Below are 27660 nucleotides of genomic sequence, written 5' to 3'. Positions count from 1 at the left end.
GTTCATGAATAAAATTTGGCATTTTTGGTTCAAATCATCATCTATATGTACGGAGGACTTTAGGAGAGAGGTACAACGGTGAACGTTTACATCCTATCTGTGAAACACATTGGAGGCTCTGCAGTGGTTGGTGACTGCGAGGGACCCTAGCAGTCCTGGATTGGCCTCCCCAGAGCCAGAATTTAACATTATTAAAGCAGTGTTGCATCATCAGGGGCGATCGTGGCTCAAGAGTTGGGAGTTCGCCTAGTAATCGGAAGGTTGCCGGTTCGAGCCCCGGCAACCTTCCGATCTGGTTGGACAGTCTCGGTCTCGACAGTCTCGGTCGTTGTGTCCTTGGGCAAGACACTTCACCCGTTGCCTACTGGTGGTGGTCAGAGGGCCTGGTGGCGCCAGTGTCCGGCAGCCTCGACTCTGTCAGTGCGCCCCAGGGTGGCTGTGGCTACAATGTAGCTTGCCATCACTAGTGTGTGAATGTGTGTGTGAATGGGTGGATGACTGGATGTGTAAAGCGCTTTGGGGTCCTTAGGGACTAGTAAAGCATACTACAGGATGGTAATGGTAAATACAGGCCATTTACCATCATTTTGACAAAAAAATAAAATAGAAAGATAGCAAACATCCAAAAAAGAGCTTTGAATGTCCTTCAAGAAGCCTAGAGAACTATTCCTGAATACCAATTAAAGAAAACACAAGAAAGCTAGCATTTATATCCGTTGTTTTCTCTTTTAAGAGGTTAAAGATTCTCTCACTCTGGAACCTGGCCTCACTTTAAGGCTTCAGTTCTTCTACCTGGGACCAGGTGGCCTTAATAAAAGCCGACTGGGTGCAGTAGTGTTTTGGATAATGTGACTAGGTGTCAACTGGCATAACTGTCAGATTACACAAAGGCATTGTAAAATTCCTGCCCCACCATTAATAAAACCTTCAAAAAAAGGCTCATATTTAACAGTCCTGCTGTTAAGTAGATCATGAAAGGAATATAAGAAAGAAATCCCAATGAAAGTTCCCCTTTTATGCCAGACTCATTTTTCCACAGTGAAGTGACATCCTACTGTACAGACCTCCACGACTTTCTGCTAAACCCCACACGAAGTGGTGTGTGCCCGCAAAGGATTTGCACGTGTAATATTTTGTGCTCCTGGTGATCTCGCTCATATTTCTTTCTGAGGAAAGGCTCTCAGCTTCAGTGCCCGGCTTTACTTTTTTGGCTTTCAGCACACAAGTTCACTCTCAAGATGCTAAAACCTTTTCAGACCATGACCCAATTTTTATGACAGTTTTATCCTTGCAATGTGAAATATAACATGTAGAACTACATGTCTCATTAAGTGCTTGCATGACTTGTAAAAAACAAAAGTTTCAGTGTGGGGTCTTACCTCAGACAGATAGGCCCGTAGGCTGGCACCAAGGGTATCTGTGCTGCTTAGCCCTGGAGGGGTGAGCAGCGGTCGGGTAAGTATTGGCTGACTTGTGGGTGTAACAGGGCGGCTCCGCGACCTCCTGAAGGTCACCTCTTTATAAGAGCCGGAGTTAAAGGTGGAGCGTGTCAGCAAACTATTTGGGGTTATGGGCCTGCTGGGTGTTCTGGGGGTTTGAGTCCTGCTCCCAGGGTTGCTAGGAGACTGAGTCCTACCCATGGTGAGGGTCGTGGTCTTGGGGCTAAGCAAGGGGAGGCCCACACCACAAGACTTCCCCGTAAGGCTACCAGCTGGAGACTGGGGCCTGGACACGAGGCTGGGGAGGGGAAGTGTGTCAGGTAGAGTTCTGTGGCGCACTGGGGTGTGGTATAGGCTGCTATGTGGATTATTGGAGCTTCGGGTGGTCATCTTTCCCACTTCTGCCAGCTTTGCCAGGTCCTTCTCAACCTCTGGAGAAAGAAAGGCAATAATCCAAGTCAGTATCCAAACGCTTAAGGAGTAAATTTCCTATTTAAATCCTATGGTATACACACACATTGAAATAAAATTGACTTTATTTAAAGCCACGAAAATGCCCATAATAATTTTTAAGATAACTCTCCCAAATAACTCTGGAAAAGGAACTTTTAACATACCAGCAGGCTTACTTTGAGTTTTATTCATCGACTGATTTGACTAATGATTCACAAACTTTACTGTGGGCGAGACTGCTTGGGTTAATCCCTTTTCTCGGCAATGATGACAATATTTATAGACCTTATAAACTGTGGTGAATCCAGCTTCCTCTGTCAGAAAATGTCCCAAGTTGATACAGTAAGTGCAGCATGGCTGTATTTCTTCCCTTCTTCCTGACAAAAACACATTAGGCTGCTGCTCTGGTAGTCTCGAAAACATTTTTGTTTATAAAAAAACGCGACGCTGCCAACTTCTGTGATCAACATCTGGGTCATTTTTTCCATGTTTTCTGCTTTCGTTCCAGATCTTGGCAATCGGGATTCAACAAACTGGGAGTTATCATTTAAGAGGCATGATTTAGAGGAATGACTCACTCGAGGTAGAGGGTACTTCTGGAAAACTGTATGTGTGACGTTAGATAAATAACAAGAGCAAGCAACAATTATTTCACAAACTCAAACTTCCATGTTTTTGAGCAAATTTCAGCTTTCCTGGGTTTTACAAACAACATTTGCAGAAAACATGAAACATGTGCTTCTATTCACTGACAAATATCCATTTAGTATGCAAACAGAAAATGCCTGTAATGCTATCCTAAATTTAGCTTTTGGACATTACTCCGGAAGATTCTGTTTGTTTAAAATCAGACAGTGCTGCACAAAATCCTTTGGGGATCAAATGCATATAATTATTTGACATGCCTGAGTGGATTGCTGTTTATGTGCTTAAGCAGCTCAGCGTGCATAGAAGTAAACATTCATTTGAGACACAATGCTGAACATATGCTGCTTGTTGTTGGTTTTATGTGTTCACTAACTTGTGTCCTGCGTGATGTTATGTGTGTGTGTCTGTGAACCGTTAAACTTTACAGACGTAATAATTTCTAAATTATAAGAGCAGCGGGTCCTCAGAGTTTTACTGCCTGAATGCCAACACACACTCGGAGGACACTTCATTAGGTACACATGTTCAGTTTCTTATACTGCAGCTGTCTCATCAGCCAATTGCATAGTAACAATTCAATGCATTGAGGCATGTAGAGATGGTAAAGACAAGCTGTTGGCATTCACACTGAGCATCAGCATTGGAAAGAAAGCTGATTTAAGTGGCTTTGAACCTGGTTTGGCTGTTGGTGCCAGATGTGCTGGTCTAAGTATTTCAGAAACTGAAACTCTCTCGAGTTTACATAGAGTGCCGTGAAAAAAAGAATATATTCAGTGAGCAGCAGTCTCAGTCTAATGTCAGAGGTCAAGAGAGAATGGCCAGACTATTAAAGCTCTTAGGAAGGCAACAGTAACTCAAATAACCCCACATTACAACCAACATATAAAATCTCTCTGAATACACATCAAATTTAGCCTTAAAGTAGTTGGGCTACAGCAGCAGAAGACCACCCATGTCAGCTAAGAGCATGAAACTGAGGCTATATTTCGCATGGACTAGAAATCTGACAAAAAAGATTCGAAAAAGTTTGCCTGGTCAGATGAATCTCAACACATTCTACACATTAGTAACAACTAATGGGCAGAAATTGGCAAATTTTATTAATGGGCCAAAACGCGAAAGCTGAAATGGATGAAGGAGGAAGTGAGACGGGGAGAGGAGAAGGTGGCAGCCTCAGAGGCTAATATTGAAAGACATCTGTGGAGTTGAGAGTAGCTTGGTCATGCTGAGGACGAAGCAATCAAATTACGGTAAACACTCAACCGTGCGTGCTGTTCAAGGCAGGTCTTGACATCAGCTTTTGGCAGTGGCAACACTGCTGTATGCACTGTAACCATGTGCTAACCTCCACAGCTGGATCTTGACCATAACACCAAAGGATAAATAAGTGAATACCTTTAGACTGCAGTGAAATAAATAATACAAACGTGCAAAGTAAAGTACAGGATATAATGATTTCCCGCTTTAAGTCCTTAATCACCCACACACTATGTCCACCCACACTGATGGCTGATATTATTTTAAAAAGCTGTAAACAGGATGTATTCCGTAGTTCCCATAAAGCTTATATTTTCATCTTGAGGTATTTACCAGTATAATGATAAACACCACATGTTTTTGCTCTAAATACCCCCCCACCACCACACACACCGACACACACAGAAATGGACATTCGACTCCAGCTACCTAACAGTAAAGAGTAGCCTATGAAAGGCAGTTTTAATTTTAAACTGACTTTGTTAAACACAGGAATACTTTAACATATCTCAGTGACACTGATATAAAGAGACATGCCATCAAAATTCATATACTATGAACCTTGAGTTTGAACCCAAACGCAAGTAACAACAACAGGGAAAAGAGGGTAGAAAATGAGACAGAGGGGGACAGAAAGAAAACAAGAAGAAATAGAAACAGATCTATTAAAGTCTTTGATCCAAAAGCAGTTGCATGTGGTGAGCGAGTACAAGGCCCTAGCACGCTATACGACCATTCAGAACTCATGAAATCTTTATTGGATCCTTCCACTGAAAATAAACAAGTGCGCTAAAGACATGTCATTTGTCAGCAGGCTTACAAGTATACAATATACTGTTTGCTTGACGAAATTAAAACGCTACCCTTTAGTCCTTGGATTGATAACGTACAAATAATGTGAAAGAAATGCACATTCCTCACACGGTGTGAATGGAAGTAAAATTAAAAGTTGGCAACGCGGTCTTGGAAAAATTCTTGGGATTATTTACTTTTACTCTGACGAGATATCCCTGGCTCTAAATGGGGGAAATTTTCTTTTACAAAAGCCTTTGTCACTGATGAATTGAGCAGTTTGCGATGTTTTGTACAACGGATGAGGAGGTTATAGGTATTATATAAACACAGCTTTCAGACTCGGGGCCCCTCCCTGGCCTCAAACAAGCGAGAGTGAGGGAGCAAATGTGGTCAAGCAAGCTAAGGACTGAAAGGCAAAGCGGTGAATCAGGAAGATGAGGGATTGTTTCCTGATTGTTTCAGGGTGGTTTTGTTCAAATAAAAACAGTCACACCTCTGCACCAGCTCAAGAGAAAGGGCCAAACGCCGATGGAGTGCATGTTTCATGACTGGAGGGCAATGAAACCACTGCCGCCAAAAAAATGCCCCAAACACAGCAAGTTCAGAAGAAAATACAGACAGAGGAAAGGGTGTCTGCATATAAATACACATCTGCACACTTCAAGGTAATAACTGAGCGGGATTATCTTTGCACGAATCGACAAAATTATGTATACTTATACACTTGAAGTGTGCTAATACATTAACTACTTAGGTATTACAGACATTTTTATACATAGACCCTCATTTTCAGAGGCCCAAAACTAAATTTAGGCAAATAAATGATCTGAACTTGATTTCGTGTTGAGCTTACATTTTTGAACTAGTTATTCGCACAAACTCTCAATATGGGGCCCAAAGAGATGTTGATGCAAGTAAAGGAGGTCAGTATTAGGCTGATAAACCTTAAATATTAAAACTTTAGAAGTGGACATATCAGCAATCAGGCTCAGCAATACTAAAATACCAGGTAGACCACAGAAGATGAAACGGCTAAAGACATATAGCCAAGTCAAAAACACTCTTGAGGAAGTAGGTGTATCATTTAAATTTCAAGTCTATAAGCAAGAGATGCTTTCATTAATGTAAATACAGAGGGTTTACAGTATGGTGCAGACCACTGGTCACAATCAAGAACAGAAAAACATCGAAAAGAGCCTGGACAGTTTTAGGGGGGAAAAAATGCCTCCAAACTGAGATTAACTTGCACTACAATGATGGGAAGAGAAAAGTGTGGCAAAGGAGAGAAACAGCTCATGACCTGAAGCATACCACATCATCCGTCAAACATGGTGGAGCCAGTATTGTAGCATGGTCATGTATGGCTGCCAGCAGAACCGAGCCACTCGTGTTTATTGATGATGTGACTGCTGATAGAAGTAGCAGGATGAATTGTTAAGTGTATGGGGCTACGCTCTCTGCTGCGATTCAGCCAAATTCTGCAAAAGTCATTGAAGAGCGATTCACAGTGCAAATGGATAATGGCCTGAATCGTACTACAAAAGCAGCCCAAGAGTTTCTTAAGACAAGGAAATTGGATATTCTTCAACAGCCAAGTCACTGACCTGATCTCAACCCAACAGAGCATAGCTTTTCAGCTATTAAATACAAAACTGAAGGCAGAGGGACCCACAAGCAAGCAGCAACCATAACGCAACTGTAAACCGTAAAAATGATGCTAGTTTGTCCAATTGCCTTTGAACTTCTTAAAATGGGTGACTGTGTAATTTCTAAATGATTAATCCAATGCTTTTGTTAAATCTGTTGAATTAGAGTAAAACGGAAAGTCTGCAATTCAATCATATATTGATTGTTTGAATTAAAATACCCCATGGTGGTGTACAGACGCAACATTACAAACAAAAACTGTCCAAAACTGTCCAAAAACCTCTGTCTCTGCAATATTTCCAAAATGTACTCTTGCGCAACTGTGTGAACACAGGCATCTTCGAAATAGAGGGTCTATGACCCTCTTGGGGGACACCCCCATAGGGCTTAAAATCTTGGACTCTCCAAAAGTTGTCTTCAAGAAACTTAAAGAAGTCCAGACGCTTTTTTTTCCAAGCTACTTAGACTACGATGACCTGGCTGACTGAGAATCTCAGTGAGCACTAACTGGATACATACACTACTCAAATAAATTAAAGGAACACTTTTTAATAAGAGTATAGCATCAAGTCACTTAAACTTGTGGGATATTGATCTGGTCGGTCAAGTAGCAGAGGGGGTTAATAATCAGTTATGGCTTATTGGCCTCCCAGGAACATTTTTGGGCATGCATACAAGCATGTAGAGGCCATACAGGCTACTGACTACCGTTTTGAGTTGCTGAAATGAAATATTAGCAAAACAGACTTGCCTGCCACATCATATTTTCATTTTGTGTTTCTTTTGGTGTTTTTGAATCATTGAATTCAGCCCCTCTGCATGTTGATACTTTTCATTTCCATAAAATGATGTGGGATCCTTTCGTTCCTAACACATTACCCAGTGTACCCATATCAGTGTAGACATCCAGCATGATTTTTTTCCCCATTGAGATTTGATGTGCTTTCAATGTGTTCCTTTAACTTTTTGAGCAGTGTGCATAAGAAAATGTCACAAAATAAAAACACAAACTGGGGAAACAATAGTAGCTCAACAGTGAGGCTCTGGCTCATAATGTGGAAGAGATTTAACAGCTAATAAAGGCTTTAAAGACTTGGATTAGCTTGTTTAACAGCTTCTACAAAAGGCCTGCTGGGAATCATCAGGCTGACTAGTCAGTATAAAACTAGAAATCAATAACATCTGAAAATTTGGTACATTTTTAACACAAACTTTATCCTTTTTTTTCTTTTTTGGGGTGTATTTACTGTCATTTACAGATGATCTTAGAAGGTCATTCCAGCTGTGACCACTGCTGTTTGACAGAAACAAATTCACTCAGTGTGACCAGCATGTGTTTAATATATCTGGTATGCAAAGAAATCTTTACACACTGTGACGCTGTTAAACAGACTGGGAGGACATGCATATACAAACAAGTGTGTGACACATGACGGTAAATGGCAAGTCTCTCCCTGGCTTCTATTCCACACTTTCATCTGATTCATACTTGATCTTCATGACAACAAAAGCAGTCTCTGAGTCACCCAGACGTCACATATATCAAAGCTCAGCCTTGGACTACATTAAGAATAATCATTTCCAAATTGCCACACAAATTCCATTTCGTCAGACAAATAACACTCCAACAGAGTCAGCCTTCGATCGGCTCATATTGACTCAGCAGCGGGAGTGAGAGTTATTAACTGAACCTGTCAAAACTGAAGCTCAATGGGATTCCTGGCATGTGGAAAACATTTTAATTAGTCTTTCTATTTACTCTCCATAAAGCCCAGGAAGAGCAGAGAGAGATAAGAATATACATATCTCACTATACTAAGCGCACAAAATGCTATATAATTCATTCCCGTGTTATAGATTCATTTGTTCCTGTGATTTAAATAATTCAAAGCCAAAAGATACATCTTGTCCTCACGTTTTGGTTGTGTGCGTGAGTTATATAAGTGTCCCAAAAGAGCAGAACACCCTGTGCAAATAGATTATAATTTCCCTGATCAATAGCTTATAAGAAAAATGTTTAAACCAAAACAGAGACTAAGATGAAGATGAAAAAATATTCAGTAACTTCAGTCCACATCCACATGTCTGGATGGTTTTACTACAGGGCTTTTAAGTAGGGGATTTGGGGGTTTTAATTTTACTGGAAGTAATTTTTCTCATTAGGACGAATGCTCATATTCTCCACTCTTACGCCATCATTGTGGACATGGATGCGGATATAGACAGCTGCAAATATCATGGGTGGATGCTATTAACTAACTGTTAAGCAGTGAACTGTTCACATATGCATTATATACATTTGAAAGAGATTGATCCAAAGTCAAGGTAATTTCTTTCCAAGAGTTATTGTGCATTTCTTTAAAGACAAAGTAAACAGATGCAGCGGTAACGGACGCCTTCACATGCTATTCTCAGATTCAGATTTCTCTTTGGATTTGTGGTTCATACGCAGTCGATGCCCTTGGTCCACAGTCACAGTGTGGATTTCATTAAAAAACTAACAAACTGCAATGAGCTTCATGTTCAGACCACCCTTGTGGAAAGTGCTCTTATATAAAGTAGTGTATAATCAGCCAATTATTATTGTTCTTGGTGACACTACCTCATGTAAGAGTGACCATCCCCGTGCACTCATTTCATCACTGGCCACTGAGAGAAGGTGAATTGTTTCATGAAACTGCATATGGAAAAGGGTCGCTGCTTGAATTTTAACACTTTGCATATAAGTTACCGATCTTTGACGTTTGTATTTTACTATTAAAGCAAGAGAATGAATTAATCAAAACATGCTAAAACCTTTATACGATGTAATAAAATGGCTCATTTTTTCTTTTTCTGGCTAATCCAGGGCTCCATAAGTCTTAGTTTTTAATTAACCAGGAAATTCCTTCCACCAAAAGCTGTGTATTCTTTTACTGGATAGCCCCCCCACCCCTCAAGTGCTATCTAAATCCCCTTCAGTTATATAAGACTCTATAGCTTTGTATGCTTGCATGTGTGCATGCTGGCACAGTGTTTTTGCTTTCAAAGAAAGAAGGCTTTTTGATCTGCCTCAGTCTCACAATTCATCATTATAGCTAATATCACATACAGACGCACACACACATAAAGCATGCAAACATACACATACAACTGCCTACCAGCAAGCTGCTTGCCCATGTTCTCCAGCTCTTTAGAAAAGAGGGAGTCGCCCAGTAGCAGGCCCGTCTGCCCGACAGAGCTCCCACCTCTCACAGCCTTCAGATCAGCCTCCCAGACAGCCTGACGCTAGTTAGCAAGGAAAACAGAAAGAGAGAAAAAGTCACATTAGAAGAAAGACCCTTCAATTAACTCTTTATATAATTTTCAGCGTTTGCTGGAAATATCTGAGCCATATCTGCTGGGGGAAAAAAAAGAGCCAATTATTATTTTACGAGCTCAAGAAAAACACAAGAAACCACAGCAAGTGTAGATGAAAGCATACATCATGGAGTGCACTGTGTTAACTGAGTGCAGGGTGCTAGACAGTCAGTAGTGGTTCAGAGCATTTTTGTGTAACTATCAGTAAATCTATAGGAGCGTGTATGCACACCAGTCTGCTGGCAGCGAGCCTGGCAGCAGCAAATCTTGCGCTGCCAGTTACGGAGCAATAAATCAGCCACTTTGAATAGTTTCCAGAGTTTTTTTTAAAATAGAGATGATCATATTCTAAAGCATATGAAATGAAAGAAATAAAAAGGCAGATTGGATCACTTATGTGTAGTTGCTGTGTTTGGCCTATTTTGCTCGTACCAATCATGGCCAAGTGTGTGATTTGGAAAGGGACCTGTTAGACAGTCTAAACTTTGCCAAGTTCTTTAATGGCAGCATGCTTAATCCTCCTATTTTTTTTCCTTTGATAGGACGCAAGTGGCCAGATGATCTGTTTCAGTGGACCGAGCGTACATGAGCTCCAAGCACAGGTGAACAATAAAACCTGTCAGCCGTAATTCCACCTCCTGTAAGTTTGGTTTACACTAGATAAGTTATGATACCTCTGATGCCAGCACTTACATCATTTGATGTGCTAAGCACTTAATGGGAGACAGAGCTGACTAGACAAAGTGCTGACACAGAGTGAGGTTTGGAGACATCTGGTGATATACATAGAGCGAGGCTTCCAGCAGTCTTTAAAGACAATCCTGGGATAATCCCTTCACAGCAAAACCCGAGCACACGGCTGCGCAATATCACTAAAACAGTGAAATAGTTCAAAATGAAAACATCTTGCTATAATTTTTATGATTTTTATTTTGAAGTGCGAGGTACTTGATCCTATGCACGACAGACTATGAACATAAAACACAAGCCACAAAGTCCAACTTTAATAGAACAAATGTCAGAACACCTGTGACCACTGGAACCAAACCGATTCCACATGAAATCCTAGTTGAGGATAATTGCTTGAACAAGGTTATAAAAGAACACCTGTGAACACACACTTTCCTCCTGGGTTATATCTAATGCAACATAGCTGAGTGTGGTAAAAAATAAACAGTGTGAATGGGAGTGTAGGAAGAGCCGTGTTACCAGTAACGGAAGATGGAGTTGGTGACCTCACACAAACCTCCTATTTGGAAAAAAGACAAGCAAATGCTTTTGATTCGGCGAGAAGAATATCTGGGGGTGTCGGGCGCCGCGACGGACACTGGATAAAGTCAACCTCAAAAAAGCCATTACTCATAAAACTGCAAGATTTAACTTGGCTGAAGGATAAGAAAAGAAGCCTGATGAAGTGCAGAACACGCTTTGGTCAGTTACAACCAAAATAAATTTGTGTGGATCTGATGGTTTCCAGCATGTCTGGTGTGAACCTGGCCAATAACACCACAGAGGAGTGCATGAAACAAGGATGTGTGAGTGTAATGTTATGGGACTGCGTGAATGTCAAAGGTGCATGGACGGTCAGGGCAACTGAATACTAAATGGTGTTTTCATTCAGGGCAGCCACAAGAAGCTCGAGAGGAAAGGAATTTTACAACACGACGGTGTTCACAAACGCACAGGGGACAAGGATCTTTACGGGGAAAACTATGAGCTGGATAAGCGTGTCCTCTCACTAAAATCAAACAGATCCTTTGGAGATCTTCAGTGATAAAACCTCTGCAGCAAAGAGCGACTGAGAAGAACTGTGTGAATAATGAAGGAGTGAAAAACTGGCAACCATCAAACATAAAGGTGGGCAGACAAAATAGCCTTTTTAAAAATAAAAATAAAAAGAAGAAGAAGAAGAAGAAAATTAAAAAAAATTCACTGATCAGATTTTTGGCATTGGGATTGTCCTTTTGGGTTAAGAGGTGTAGTTCTTAACACATTCGTCTTGCAAAAGAAAAATCCCCTGTCTGGAACACAAACTCAGGGGGTCGGCATACTCCTAATGCAGGTCCCATGCCCGGATAAATGGGAAGGGTGCATCATGAAGGTTATCTGTTGTAAAATCTGTGCAAAATCAGAAATATAAAAATATGCAGATCCATGGGCTGTGGCGACCTGCTAGGTAACAAGCAGCCAAAAATCCCAGTATATGCACAGGAAGGAATACACTCTATTATAAGAAGACTCTCTTAACATTTTAGTATTCTTGCACAAAGGGGAGGTTAACTCAGTTTGTTCTACAGTAACAAGTTAAGCTCCCCTCAAAGAGGACTGCAATGCTTAAAGAGTAGGTGTAGTGAAAAACAAGGGAAGCTGCTATCCTCTGATAAATGACAGAAGATCATTCCCAGGATCTATGGCATTGATCTTCATGCCTGTCAGATACATAAGGCCTTCTGTGGTCGTAGAACCACAACACCCAAGCCAATCTTTAATTACAGTCCTCATAAAGCAGCAAGGCGGGTTGAGTGCTACAAGTGAATCCCCTCCCCAGCTTTATTTCTTTCTCATTGGTGGTATCTCCCTAAATCCAACAGCATGACATCACACTGTCCTCCTCTTGCCTTTTATACTCAGCTCTGGCAAACAAGGCCACCAACAGATTCCCAATTTTAAGTGGACTTTACGTCGTTACATTTTAAAGCCCCGGTGCTTCGGATATCCAGAGTCCAAGTTGATTATATCAAAGATCAAATTTATCGTAGTGCCTTATTAAAGAGCTCGGTTTTATAAAAGCTTTTGATATACAATAGATCATCTATTATTAGCAACATCTACAACGCAACATCTGCATTGAGTTCTAAAGCTCTGCTGTAATCAGGACCATATATCCTGGAGACAGCAGACTGGAGGCCAAGGCTGATGGGACTCCACAGTCCCAAAGACCAGGAAAACCAAGCAAGCCTGTAAGAAATTCACCTCATCAGACAAGATCAATAAACAAACAGACAGTGCAATGAAAATATGACTGTTATTTCATTGGGTTTAGTGACGTCATACTAACAAAGTCACCTGGATGTAATCGTGTATCAATATGGCATATTTGAAAATCATGTACAAAACAAAAATGCTACACAGGAGATGTTGGGGCACAAAATGGACTTGATTACACGGTGAGACGATACAACAGAATGATGGAGAGTGGTTTCATTTAGCCATGGTTTAGAGCATCTATTGTTCTTATAACAAACAGTGCACGACGTGCGATATTTTAATCCTAGCGGCCGAAAAGACAGGAAGGAATGGCTTTTCATTTGCCAAATAAAAAGTGATTTTGCAATGACTTATAGTGTATTAATGTCAGTGGTGCAAAACTGGTATGATCTCCCTCCCACTATGATAAAACTAAAGAAAGCTTAAAGAGAAAAGGGGAAACCCTTCTGGTAAAACTTCTGGCTAACTAACAAACATGGGTCTTGTTTCTTACAAAATTGATTCCATGTTGAGAGCAAACAAGACAGAAAGAGAGAGGATAGACGTCTAGAGTCAAATATTTTATAGCCTGCATGTGTGGAGCTATACGTGTGTGGTCAGCAGTAATAATCACCGCAATCTGGGGTTTGGTCCAACATGGCCCCTCCACACAACAAGGACTGCCGGGGGTGTGTGCATGCAGTCACAGGGGTTTGAGCGTAGTGCTGGCTTTGCGAGCACAATTGATGGACTCTTGTTGTGGTCAGGCCTGGGTTGCATAGGGACTAATATACACAAAACACACACAGGACCTTGCACCAAGACACTCTATTTGATCATCTCTCATTTCAGCTTATTATTTGAGGCTTTTAACTGCTTCACTTGAAGTATTGGGGCTCCTTTGAGTTATAAATGCTCTGGCTGATAGGATTTGCTATTACGAGTGTTTGGGGTGTTTAGTGTACGTCACTACCACAGTACCTTTAGTGGACTGCACTAAAGGTACTGCAGTTCTCCTTAAACACAAGTGGATCACTCCATATAAAATCTACTAAATTTGAAGTCAAATGTTTCCACCAAACCACCTTAGAATCAGCTTTTCTTTTCTTTTTTTTGGTGCAATAACTTTACTATGTTTAAGAAGTAAAACAAAAGTTTATCTTCATGATATAGCTTTGAGCTTTAATCATCAGGAGATATATCATAGTTCTTTCTGTGTCATAAAAAGCTGAAGCTGACTGATTTATTTGCAGGCTGATTTTGTCGGCTGCCATCTGCTACTTGATGACATATGAATGAATGACTATGAATGGCTCTGGTTAGCACTGTTGCTGCACAGCAAGAAATTCCTGAGTTCAATTCCACCATCAGGCCGAGGTCTTTCTGTGTGGAGTTTGCATGTTCTCCCCGTGTTTGCGTGGGTTCTTCCCACAGTCCAAAGACATGCAGTTAGTGGGGATAGGTTAATTGATCAATCTAAATTGCCCATAGGTGTGAAAGGTTGTCTCTTTCTTTGTGTTAGCCCTGTGACAGACTGGCGACCTGTCTAGGGTGTACCCTGCCTCTCGCCCTATGACAGCTGGGACAGGCTCCAGCGCCTCCCACGACCCTGAAAAGGATAAGCAGAAGCGAATGGATGGATGGATGAAGTATTAGCGTTTATGAAAGCTGATTAATGAGACGTAAAAATTAAAGAAGAGACAGGAGAAACAACCATGTTATGGGTGTTGGCATTACACAGTTTGGCCACCAGAGGGCACTTTGTTACCTGTTCGCAAGACACGCACGTGGAACGCCACAAAGACAACCGACTGATCCGAGAATAGTTGGGCAGAGGGTAAAGAAGTACATAAAGAACTACACATGAGATTTTTAGTAAAATGTATTTGTCTTGTATGTCTGAGAAAAAAAAAATATCAGCAGTCATAGAGGAATTCCAGATTTTTTAAATCGCCAAATATCGGTATTTATCTAAAAAAATCTATATCAGTCAAGCTGTAATAACAATTTTGTTACATAGTCATGTTTTTAGCACTTGCAAAATGGCATGTCTGTGAAATAAAGAAACATCTTTAAAATTCCTGCCACACACAGGCCGGGATCACCGAGGGTGTCAGGTTTAGTCTAGTGATTAAAGGCCAAAAAGCTGTTACAAGCTCATAGCGCAATAAAGCAGCAACCTACAAAACAGCCCTCTTCTTTTCACCCTTTTCTTTGCTAACATGAAGTTTTGGATCAGTCACATCCTTTGCTACTTCAGCAGCAGCAGGAGATAACCACCGACTTTAGCCTTGTCTGTACCTCGTTTCCTTCATACTCGTTTTGAAAAAGCTTCCTTGGTTATAACTATCAACGATCGAGCTCCTGCCAGAAGCCAACAATGAGGAGCTTGGCCTGAGCTCTCTCTGCAGTGCGCTCGCACAAAAAACTGTGTGCCAGGTGGTGTAAAGTAGACCTGCTGCATGAAAGACACTCTGCGGACCCTTATTTGGTGTGAGATTAATCTGGGCATAGTGAGAGCTGACATACAGACTTAAAATGGGTATCACATGCCAAAAGAAACTCAGCATAAAGTGAAGCATGACATTTTTCTCTCTGTGAATTTTCATCTCGAGCCTCGTGAACCCTTTATGTCATCGGGCCTCAGGGTTGAAGCTCTGGTAAGCCAGTGCATTAAATACTGACGAGTACCCAGCCAGTCCTGTGTTTTTTATAGAATCAGGTGTAGTGATGCGTCAGTGCTGTACAGCTGAAAAGTCTTGTGTATTCTGGGGAATTATCTGAAGTGGAAAGAAACAAAAAGAGGGTCATATATTCTGTCATATCTTTACATGGATTAATCAGCTAAGCTTAACACTAAGAAAATGAATTTATTACAGGTTTTCTAAATAACTCACTTTGCTTTTGCAGCCCCATCTAAGTTGCATGGCTGTGGGAGAATATGGGATGTGAGAGTTAGCACTCACACTTTTAATGAATTCCTGTTGTTTTGGCTTATAGCAGAATCACCTAATGGATTTTATGGACTTGCATACAGAGCTCAGAGGCTCACTCATCCAACCACAGTCAAAAGCAGACAGGATATTGACAATAACACAGTTAGGCTTTTACTCAAGTGCTCCAAAGACCGACTTTATGACACACTGCCTGTTCTTAAATCAGAGAAAAACAACGAGTGTCAATAGAAGTGCATATGAGATGAGTCTTTACAAGAGTCTGCGGGAAAAAATATATTTTTACTGCACTGTACTTCAAAATTTAGCTGAAGCCTTAGAATCAGTGTGCCATAACACAAAAGATTGGTTTTTGTATGTGTGACATCTTGGAGTTCATTTCCCAAAACTTTAAAAAAGAAAATGTTAAAGATGTGAAAGTGCTTCAACGTGTTAGCCTGCAACAGACTCTCCAGGATGTACACTGCTTCTTGTCCTATGATGTTGGGCGAGGTTTCAGCATCTCCCATGACTCTACACTGGGAAAATGGAGGAAAAATAGATAGATGGATCTATTACAAGAAATTCCCTAACAGAAATCTCTCCATCATTGTAAGCGAAAATCATTTTAGTGCACAGGCAAATAAAGAAAAACAAAAAATCCTGTAAATCCAAAACAAAGCTTTTGGCAGATTACACCAGCACTTGCCTTGTGTGGCTACGCTGTGCGATTTGCTCAGATGACAACCATACATGCGTGTCTGTGGAGGTGTGGGGAGCAGACTGTTGCCAAATATAAAAAGCCATACAGCCAAGATTCCTTCGGAAACAGAAATAAACCCTCATAACGGTTCTGCTTCGCATCTCTCACACACACAGCACTGCATCACACTAATTATCTTATTTCCAGCATACAAGTGAGCAGTTTCCCTTGGCATATTTTACGATGGTAACACCCATACCACTCAGAGCAAATCTGATTAACACATATCACTTAAGAGTTACAAAGGAAAGTGGGAGAATTTTGGGGGGAATTTACACCTGGCTATTGCTTTAGGAAAGAATTTGTCTTTATGGGGCAATTATCACCTAAAGGGAGCTGGCAGAGGTAGGAGACTAATAATGATAACCGTTAAGAGTGTTTACTTTCCAACATCTCCAGGGCATTTACTGCCCAAACCAGGGCTTGTCTACAATACAGGGCTCTACTTTATTTATGGACAGTTGTAAATGCTAATAATAAAATATGACTTCAAACTTTTAAAAGTCGCAAAAAAAAAGTAAAGAAAAATGCAATGACCACTGCGACAAGAGAGGAAGCACCAAGACACTTTTCTACCAGCGTAATGAAATCTTATGTCTTTACTCTGTGCGAAGACATAAGATTTCATTACACTTTCATTCATTACTTTATTCGAGTTATTTGTACTCCTACCCCCACCTCCCGCTGAATAAACCATAAAAGAAAAAAAAAATTTCCACACTGCTTAGTCATTTTACTCCACAAGCCCCTGGACGACTAGCTGAACTTACAAGCTATTACAAATTGCATTTGCCTTTCGAAGAGGGCCAAATATAAGCAATTAAGCACAAAACAAGCACGGTTACTTGCAGCACTATAGGTTACAGGAGATATTTGCACTTGCAGAGTCCATATGGGACCTATTAGCGCACTGTTCTCTAAGTTGCCAGACAAGGCTTAACCTGTGAAGATTGCGGTGTAGCGGCAGGATGGAGTGTCTAATCCCTTGTTGCGCACAGCTACAAACTAGTGCTTAAATGTGGATGTGAAGGTCATTGGAAAGGAGAAATAAAAGGCACAGGCTAAATTGATCGACTTAACTCTTCCAGATTTATTAAAACTCTGTTACTCTGTGTTGGTTGCGGTCAAGCCTCAGCTTTTCGGTTCTAAATCCTTCTGTGCGTTGTGTCAAAGAAAACACTTGTAAAATGCTGGGAATTAGTGTGACTGGCATGTTAAGGTCCAAATGTCTACAGTTTCAGGATGGAGGCTATTGTATTTGGCTAAATCCGTCAGAGCTCCGACTACTTTAGTCCTTCAGTTTCTAAAGGTCTGCTCCCAGTTAGTCTGGAGCCTCTCTGCATCTGCTCCACACACGGAGCACTGCATTGGCTCCTTTCGTTCTTAAAAAAAAGCAGTAAAAAGCCTTGTCTAACACTTAGATTGGGCAATTATATTTAAAAAAAAAAAGGTATTGGCTTTTCGGAGAGGTAATTATACAAAGGTACCGGCGTCTTAGCTGAATGCTTTATTAACAGCATGTGCCTTTGACTGAGTCTGGTGTGCGCCACGTAAGGCCACTATAGATTTCTTCCCTGAAGCGTCTGAGGTTTATCACGCCACTTTGCTATTCAACAAACCTTTGTGTACCTACTGTAACCCAGAAATATTTAGATCCATTATCAAACCCATCTAAATCTCCTGCGGCTGTTACGTCGCTCGATATTCTTTTCGTGTATTCCTTTCAAACTGCACACAAGAGCTGTGAAAGGCAAGCAAAGTGATGCAGGGAGAGTTTTAATTGGGGCTGTTTAGCGCTATCAGCTGTTGTGTAAGCTGAAATCCCCACATGAAGATGGATCACTTTTACTCGGGCCTTGTTCTGTTAACGAGGGGCTCGAGGTGGTTTTGAGACAATAGCAGTCGAGGAGGAGAGAGCGACGAGGTAATTGATGGTTGTAAAGCGATCTTAATTGTTTGGTGATGGATGTAGGGAGGACACTTACAGAGCCTGACATCTGAGATAAGGTGTCGCATTCCTGGAGTCGTCCCGCCACTGTGTCCAACCCGGGCAAAGGAGCTGCTCCAGACGATACGCACAAACGAGGGAAAAAGGAAGGATAAAGCAGAATGAAACGGCATAAAGATTTTATATATTAAGTATGAACTGCAACTTACAAGATATATCAGGTACAGCTTGTTCAGATATGTGTGGCCTATGCTCCTCTTCTGATCTGCTGTCTGATAGTGTGTCTCCCTGCAACCTGGAAAACAACACACAACATAAACTTGCACTGCAGCGCATGTTTGGACATTGAAAGTCAGATAACAAAAAAACAAGCCAGCCTCAATCAGTCTGAGGTGATGATACAATGAGGAAATGTTTAGCGAAACGTTCGGCGAAATCTGGATCGGCACGGAGGTCGGTTTCAGGCCTCAAACTTTTTTGTTTTTGCTGAAATTAAATATGAATAATAATGAAGAAACGACAGTAATGCACGAATAGACAATGTGTACACAGGCAGCAGCACCTCCACTATCCCTATGCTTATAAAAACATAAAACTGAAGATGAAGAAGAAAAAATAAAAACCCGCACGCAGCTACTATTTTTCCCTGACATCATTCAGTTACTGTTTTTTATCAGAATGTGTTCCAAGCCCCTATTGCTTTTTTTTTAAGATAACACCGTGGACTGAAAGGGAAGTGGGTCTGACAGATTTGGCTGTCTTAAGGTAGCAAAAGATTTGGGCTGCCCAGAGATAGTGAAGTAAACTGCAAATGAAAGACAAACAGCCTTTTCTCGTTTCACCTTTCAGCAAGAAGAGAAAAATGCTATTTAAATGCATTTATGCTCTTCTAAATTGCTCTATACACTCACTATAGCTGTAACTGTAAATCACATCATATGTCAAATTTGTGCACGCACCACGTTGGCATCAAATTCTTTATACCTCATGCTGTTTCCATGTCATGAGAGCAACCATTAGCAGAAGAGAAAGGAAAGCAATCCCTATGCCTTTATGGCACAGCTGCATTCCCAGCTGCAGGGCCTCCTTGTTTCTACCTCTACATCGAGACTAAAGGCACAGCGCAACTTCTTAAAGTGGATTCTATTTCTTTCCTTCTTTAGACATCCCTCTCCTTGTCTCCCCCCCTCTTTAATGGTCTTTATAAGACCATTAAAAGTACCCAAGATGACTATCAAAAGGCCTTCCCATTCTCTGAACAAAAGCTACTCATAGCCGCAAGTCTTGACTACAATTCCCCTAGTGCATTCCTGATATGAAAGCAATTAATTTAATGAGAACGACAAGTCCAAAAGAAGTTTGTGGAAATCTATCCATTTCCTTAAAACCGCACTGCCAGCTACTTCAGAGCAGGCCTAAGATCTGGGATGCGTTTGCACACAGGAGATTTTGTGGCGGGAGTACATGCTCTTTAAATGAACTGATCAGGCCAATAAGGGAGGTGGATGAAATGTTGGTGTGACCACAGTTATAGCCCAAAAGGCAGAAACGTGGCCACAACACACAGGCCACACAGCATTTTGCACTTCAACCAACCAGCAGAGAGCCACTGGAAGCTGCATGTTTTCAGACCTGCCACTGCTGGTTAAGAGGCACACTGGCTGACTGGAGCATTTGGTGGTGTGGCCAGTGTCTGGACAGAAGGGACGGAAAAGGACGTTGGCAAGGGAAGGTGTCTTAGAAGTCAGGGATCGGTTTCAATACGGGGTCAGTGAGTTCAAAGAGAAAAGCGATCCTGCAATGCAAAGTTGACATTTTGTTCTTATTATGGTGCCCAAATGGGAACGGAGTTATCGCCTTCACACTGTGGGTGTGAAATTAGGTGTCACTATTTCCTGGTTTGGGGTAGTGCATGGTAGAGCCAAGTGGTTCGGTCTCATTTGCGCAGACTGATAGACCTCACTGACCTGTAAAAAAAACACAAGGGAAGCTGGATTCGAATGTGTCTGACTGAGGGATGACGGGTATGTGAGGAATGCTTATCCAGCTTGGGCCAGTGTTCACAGTTCCCTGCTGAGCCAAGCAAGCCTCTGGTATCTTTGTGTGAGTTATAAAATATTGCAAAGATTCCCCTCAGTCATGTCAATATTAAAATGAACTAACATGAGCAGTACTGCAAGGTCACATCTCTCACATCTCTACAAGTCTCACTGATGCTGAAGGACAGATGCACGTGTTAGTTTTCTGAAGAACAATTTTAAAGCTTCAGCGAATCTCATCAAGGTAAAAGTAGACAGTTTGAAACCTGTGTCCAGGCTGCCTTATGTGTGCATCCATGAATACCTGAGTCTGTGCACGTATGAACTTCTGCACAACCCTAATTTGAGAAATCTGTCTTCTCAAAACAGCACAAAGGGCAAGCCATGCGTGCAGCACTTTTCCAGCTTACTGATCTGTTTATGGCCCTTAGACTACCCAAAACTGACTTTGAAAGACCACAGCTCCTTTGCCAATAAAACTTGGGAAAGATTCGGTGGTCAGGTTAAAGAGGACAAAACAAGAATTTGGCCTCAGCCGAAAGGATAAAGGAAGACAGAGAAAGGGAACAGATGTTTGACATTTCAGTAACAAAAAAAAACCTTCACAAGAGCCAAAAATGACTCCAGATACAGATGCTGCTTTGCTTTGCCACTAATTCCACCATGGGACAAAAGGTATAAACAACTCGCTTAAAACCATCAAGTCGATAAACTGCCAACAAAAATCCAGCGATAGCCTTCATCCTCCTGCACAAACCTTTGACAACAACCCGCAGCCTGCGTGTGGAACGAAATTGATAAGCTGCATGAATGAAAGAAGAGTTTGAAACAAACAAATTCCAGACCCCAACCAGTGGAGGCTGTGCAGGCAGATTTGTGCCTGGCGTCTCATCAAGAAGATACCGTTTATCTTTGACTGGCATCAAGGAAGAGTTTTGCCCACACCTGCCTACGGTATCACACCCAAAACTCAGAAATCTGAGCACCAGACTGACGATGTGAATCTGAGGGAAACAGGAAATGTGTCTGAGGAGAAAAACTGTGATAACAAGAGAGAGGGTGATAATGGAGACAATTATCCTCGCTAGAGCTGATTTGTGAAAACAAGCAACACTGGAATGGACTTCAGATATGATATTATTCTCTGCTACCTCTGATACAAATGCAGAGACAGGAAATGGAGGGTAAGAAAAGGATAAGAAAGAAGTGTTGGATGTTTGAAAGAAAAAAATGGATGCAGCAGGCGCTACGGTATAGTTTTGACAAATGAACTGTAGAGGAAAATTTACAGAAATTGTTTAGCATTTCAGTTGGGAGATGAATTTGTTTCAGTTCTTGCTGAGACTTTGATGAGGAGATTATCTAGTGAAAAAAACAGTAAGTGTGGCTTTGCGTGGGGTTAAGAGCTGAGCAATAATTTAACATAATCCTGGAAAAACAGCTATTTGTCACCTATTTACTGCCTCCAGTCTTTAAGCTAAGATAAGCAGTTATCGCAACAGCATTAATCTATTTACCTAACTACTAGAAAGAACAAGTCTTCTCAACTGGTTATACTTTCTTAAGGAAAGCTGTTTTATATTATTACAAAACTCAAAAAATGTTGTAAATAACACTAGAGACAGACGAGGAGTGGAGAGAGAGTGGATCCAAAGGCAGACTCTGGAGACGGACAGGAACTAAAAGCGAGCCTTTATTTACGGCTCTATGAAAGGCAAACAAAAAGCAAAAGGGAGACAAAGAGTAAACCAACAAAAACCTAAACTGGGAAAACAACTAAATACTAAGTGCATGGCACATGAAGACCTGAAACCTGAGACATGAAAAACCTGAGACTTGTAAACATGGGGGAAGATGAGCAGGGTGGCTGAACAAACAATTCAACAACAGGCAGAGGAAGACAGAGGACTAAATACACAGTGGATAACGAGACGGTGGGAAACAGGAAGGAAACACAGCCTGAACTAATCAGACGCAAAGACACGCAAAACTGAACACGCTGAACCCTGGACAAGGGACTATCAAAATAAAACATGAAACATGAAACATGCACTAAGACACGGACTAGACAGTGGAACCAGGGAAGACAGACATGGGAACATGACCGACTGGGGAGACAGAAAGAGAGCACACAAAACAGACACAGGAGAAACATAAAGACAAGGATGTTTAGGTGTGAGACACAGTAACAAAACCCTAAAAACTAGAATGTATAAATATAACCAAAGCAGAAAATAACTAAGAGAACTAGAAATACAAATGGAAAAGCAAGGAAACTGAACCATGAATAACACTAAATCAAAGAATATTAATTAACCAGCAACACAAACACAGACCCAGGACCATGTCGTACCAATACCAATGCCGCACCTTATGTACGGGAGAGCAGTGTGTCATGATTTATGAGATGAAGTTTTTTTTCCATAGTTCATGTTTGAGGTATATTTCTTTCATCCAAGGCAATTATTTTACACATTCAGCAGGCTATGTACTGAACTTAGAGGATAGAAACAAAGTATCAATCCTATCATTTATCATTAGTCATAAATAATCTATCATTGTAAAATTCATCAGCCTATTCTTTTTCTAAGAAAAGGTTAATCCATGAAAAAAATTTCCAAAAACACGTGACTTCATGCAGAGGTGTATACTACTCCTTTCACCAACCCCTACAGTCTGGCTTTTTTGGTTCTATTAAATGAAGTTGCAAGCTGAAAAAAATGAAATGTCTGTTTTTTAAACTAACTATTCTGATGTATTATAATGATTGTGTTGTTCTTTTGCTCAGTTGTGCCCTTGAGCCTCGCTTTTTCTTTCAGTTCTAAGGAGAACCAGTTTGATTTGGTCTTGGGGCAGAACTGTGCGTATATTCTCCGTCCACTGTGCCAGAAAAGAGAAGGTAGAAACATTTACCTGGCACACCTAGAGCAGATGTTGAGTGTAACTTTGGCCTGTGGTTCAGGCTGATAGGAGCTGCGTCCTTGGCTGAACTTACTGCCGGATAGAACCAGCCCTGTCACACCCTCCATCCGCAGGTCATCCAGGTCCTCTGGGAGCAGAGAGGGAGTAACACAGAGAAACAGCAACAGGGAAAGGAAAGCAAAGAAAATGGAGTGAAAACAAGAGACAGAAAGGACAGTTATTAATCATACTTTGGTATCTCCCTCCACTAACGATCCCCTGTGATGACAGTCTGCTAAGAGCCAAACGAGCAAGCAAGCACATCACAGTAAATAGACACTCGGCTTAGCCCTGCTGCTGTGCTGCTTCACACACACTCCATAGGCATGGATCCACAAAAAAGTGCAGAATCATAAAGTTCACATGAATAACACTTTGTTATGAGGAATGATTTTAACAAGGTGATGACAGGACCGCATTATTCCTGCACAGAAACAGGAAAGTTAACAAGCTGAACTGAACAAAGAACAATATGGAGAAAAAACGAGTGGTAAGATGGAAGGAAAGGGTGATGGAGAGGTGGAAAACTGGGTTTTGTCTGATCTCTTACTGTGTCCTGAAGAGCAAACAGTTGCAGAGCACACACACACATAGACTTTCTCCCCTCTGTCTCTAAAGAAGTATATAAGACACAGAGCGCACTACAAATGTCTTTAATAGACAGAGGACAAACACCACAGAGGAATAAATCACACCAGTAACATGATTTATGAAAAAAAACAGTGGTGATGTTGAATAGTTACAGACTTTAAACTGTCCATTAATACAATTCTAGTATCAAAGGGGAGAGTCTGAATCAGCCAGTCCATTTTGGTTTTGAGTGCATCCCCAAGAGATAAAACATACTGCAGTATTTTCCGTGTCACGGTCCTTTCCGTGAGAACGAATAGCGTGCGGGTGTTTTGGCGTCTTCCTCTCTGAAATGTGCTGTTCAAGTTTTTTAAATGTTTAAATCAACATTTTGAACGGTCACCATAACAATATTTCTCCCATTTTTCTCAGCCCAGATGAATATCTGAGCTTTGCCAATTGGGGTGAGGGGGCGGAGGTCACCTTCAGGCCAGACAGTGTACTCGAGCTTCTCGCTGCCATTGTTTCTGCTCGTATACACGTAGCACAGTACGTGCCTGACTGTCTGCGTATCTGTGTGTCTAGTTACTTGAAACCAACAGTGATACTTTTCATTTTGCGATTACATTACCTGGCCCCTGGTTGAGAGGGGGGGGGGGGGAGAAATAATGGGCCTCACACCTTGAAAGAGGAGAATGCATGACTAATCACCTGGATTAGATTGGATGACACTTGCTCATGAGAACTCTCTCGCTCCATCCATCAGCGCGGCACAAAGCCAGAAAATCTCATCTGTCTCTTCTCCCCTTTGTGTGAAATCATTGCACTCTGATATTAGCCAACAATGCATGTATTAGCGTGCCACAGCACTACATTGTTACAGCCTCAGTGGCCATAGTTAGTCCTGTTAAGAGCTGGTTAAAACAAAGCATTTCTTTAGCACACAAAAATACATATTTATATCCACAGAAACGCTACTGAAATCACACAGATCAACTGCCTCCACCTCAACCTATCCCTCTGCATCTCCTCCTTCATTACATCCATGAGTTTCCTTTGAGATTTTCCTCTTCTCCTGTCTGGCAGCTCCACATTTAGCATCCTTTGTCCACTTTGTCCACTATCCCTCCTCTGCACATGCCAGCTTTGACTGTCTAACTGTATAACCAGTAGCCTTTATGAGCTCTCTTCTCTTTTATTGGTTTGTTTATTCCCACTTGTTTGCCGTCATAAAAAGTAAATGTTTTCATGGTTTCAGAAATATGTAAAATACACAACCACATTCTCTTAAGAAGCAGAACTTATGTGTTGGTCGTGGCACAGAATGTGTTGAAAATATGTCCCAGCATCAAAGAAACAAAGCAATTTTAAAGTTACCTTGTCAGTAAAACCCTTGTCTAAAATTATGTTAAAATCTTTTGCAAAGTTTTTTGGTTTTCTTCTACATTTGATAATATGTTGCTCAATTCCACACTGCCAGAGAAAAAGGGCTGTTTTAGTGTTTAGTGAAGGACAGATAGGATACACTCCAGCGATACCCTTAAGCAGCGCAATATTAAATGTCCCATTCATCATGGAATGCATTGGAGGGGTGGGGACAAAGGGAGCCACCAGCAATTTGAGCAATTTTCTGGTCGTGGGAACTGCTCTGTTTTGGGTCTTCACTCTTTTCCTATTTTCTCTTCATCCATTCACACTTCCATCCGTTCTTTCGGCAACTGACTAACATGGCATGCCGGATTTTCTTTGGGTCACAGCCTGTGGTACAAATCATTAGCTGACACTTGGAAATATTCACTTGTGAGACTGCAGCTTTCATGAAACACTAAAAGAATAACAGGGACCAGTTCTGACCCTGAAAAATGAACATGACCTCGGTATGCACAGCTGCTTGTCACTTCAACTCCCATTTTGTCTTTTCAACTTGTTTCCTTCTGGTCAAAATAACATGACACAGTAAGGAAGCGAGACCTCTGCCTGAAGAAAGAGGACTCCAATCTCAGGCACTTAGTGGTTACTGAGATAAACGAAATTTTTGTCTGCATCTTACACACAAAAAAAACTGATTAAACTGCGGCTAAATGAAATGCAAGAGAAGCTCAAACATTCTGAAATGAGTCACCAAACCTGAACTTGACCTGCCAAAAGCACAGGAAACTAGCATATGCAGACAATATCAAGAACTGCAAATGGAAAGTAAAGAGTTTTTTTAAAAATTGAGTTTATGAGCATGTGCGTGCATGAAAGTGAAGCAGCAAAAATTGCTGACCTACTACAAAACTGAATCAGCGTGAAGACCTGCCGCTAGCTGCCCCGACTGTAGCTGTTCTATGGGTGCGCATTTTGGTGTCCTTATTAGCTCTCAGAAATAAACTGCATAAATGACAAAGATGGCTTTTAGAAAACAAACAGTTCTTTCGTGAGTTAAAGTTTTGTCTTGCCAGGAACAGGCTTTGAAGGAGGGTGTTTCCTTTCATCTGTGCAACAGCAGTCTGAACTGCATCCATGTCGGCCCTCACGCTGAATCCAACTTTCCGTGGAGAGAAGTGACAGATTTCTGTGTTGACACCATCCTATCTCTGAGGAAGGCCTGTGCATGGAGCGCTAAAATGATGAATTTGTATCCCGTGGGATAAGGTTTGGGTGTTAACATTATATATGAGTCCTTTTATAAGCTGGGCTTGAGGTCTGAATATGACAGCAGAAACTGTTTATTAGTCAGGAAAATTTGATTTTTGTCATCCCGCACGCAAACTCATAGAGTATGACACCAATTAATATTTAATTTGCAAAAGGACTTTTTGTGTTGGGACAAAAAAAAATAGCATATGTCTGGAAACAATATATATGAAAACATTTAAAGTTGTATTTAACGGTAACAGCTGTTCTACACACAAATAAAAAAAAAGTGTTACATATACCACCTATACTGTTAACACAGAAATTCAAGTGACACTGAATGAATTATCATCAAGCCAACAAAAGTGCCAAAAACTGCAGTTCCTCTAATGGCCACATGAGGCTGTAACATTTTTACAGCCAGAATAGAAAATTTACTTTATCGTCTACAAATGATTTAATTGTTTACAACACTCATACAATGGGTGACTTTTTTAAAGACGCATCCATCCATCTATCTTCTAAAGCAATTATGCAAAGAAGCTGGATCCTTTCCCAGCTGTCTTAGGATGAGAGGAGGGGTACACTCTGGACAGGCTGCCAGTCTATTGTATTCGCTCTCACACTCACATCTACTGCACGACCAATATTGAATCATTTAAACTAACACCATACATGTCTTAGGACTCTGGGAGGAAGCTGGAGTATGTGGTAGAAGCCCTAACAGGCACACAAAGAACATGCAAACTCCAAGCAGAAAAGCACCAGTAACCCTTTGCTACCCATATGGAAAAGAAATAGTAAAAACTTATATGTGATTACTCATGAAAGTGGCCACTTTCATGAGTAAATCATATAAGGCTTACATGATTTACTCATGAAAGTGGCCACTTTCTCATTACTTCCATACATTGTTTTAGTAAGTATCCAAAACATACAAGTTTCATTACATAATTTTTCAAGGGATCTTATATCTGTTTTCACTCTTGTATGCTTTTCATACAAGTTTCACACAAGACAGATACAAACTTTATAAGATTTATATATATCTTTTCCATATGGGTAGGCTTCACCTCCGCTAATTAGAGTAACTGAACAGAGGACTCGCAGCTGTGTTTGTTTTGTTGGCACCTTCTGGAGCATTTTTAATGCAATTATCTGAAAAATAATATGCTTGCTGTGCATTACAGCATGCCCAACATGTTGGAATTATAGTACTTCATTAGACTGTTAATTAGCGCTAATTATCCTGTTTCCATGTCTGTGCACCACACCCCTTCAG

General features: G+C 41.1%; 1 protein-coding gene across 2 annotated transcripts in view; it reads right to left on the bottom strand.

Annotated features, from left to right (window-relative positions):
• The window catches only part of lg9h8orf34 (linkage group 9 C8orf34 homolog), a 69732-nt gene that overhangs the window by 6320 nt on the left and 35752 nt on the right, over positions 1–27660 (bottom strand). For both annotated transcript variants that reach the window (XM_085287251.1, XM_085287252.1), the window contains 5 exons: positions 23142–23277; positions 18399–18484; positions 18227–18300; positions 9380–9506; positions 1380–1870 (listed from right to left, as the gene is read on the bottom strand). In XM_085287251.1, coding sequence (XP_085143377.1) covers positions 1380–1870; positions 9380–9506; positions 18227–18300; positions 18399–18484; positions 23142–23277 — 914 coding nt within the window. The remainder of the gene's footprint in view (positions 1–1379; positions 1871–9379; positions 9507–18226; positions 18301–18398; positions 18485–23141; positions 23278–27660) is intronic.

Source organism: Mchenga conophoros, linkage group LG9, assembly GCF_057382185.1.
Source record: "Mchenga conophoros isolate Kocher_MC1m ecotype Shallow Benthic linkage group LG9, M_conophoros_male_GT1.1, whole genome shotgun sequence".
NCBI lineage: Eukaryota > Metazoa > Chordata > Actinopteri > Cichliformes > Cichlidae > Mchenga > Mchenga conophoros.
The sequence above is the reverse complement of the archived record's forward strand: the minus strand, read 5'-3'. Positions and strand labels throughout refer to the sequence as shown.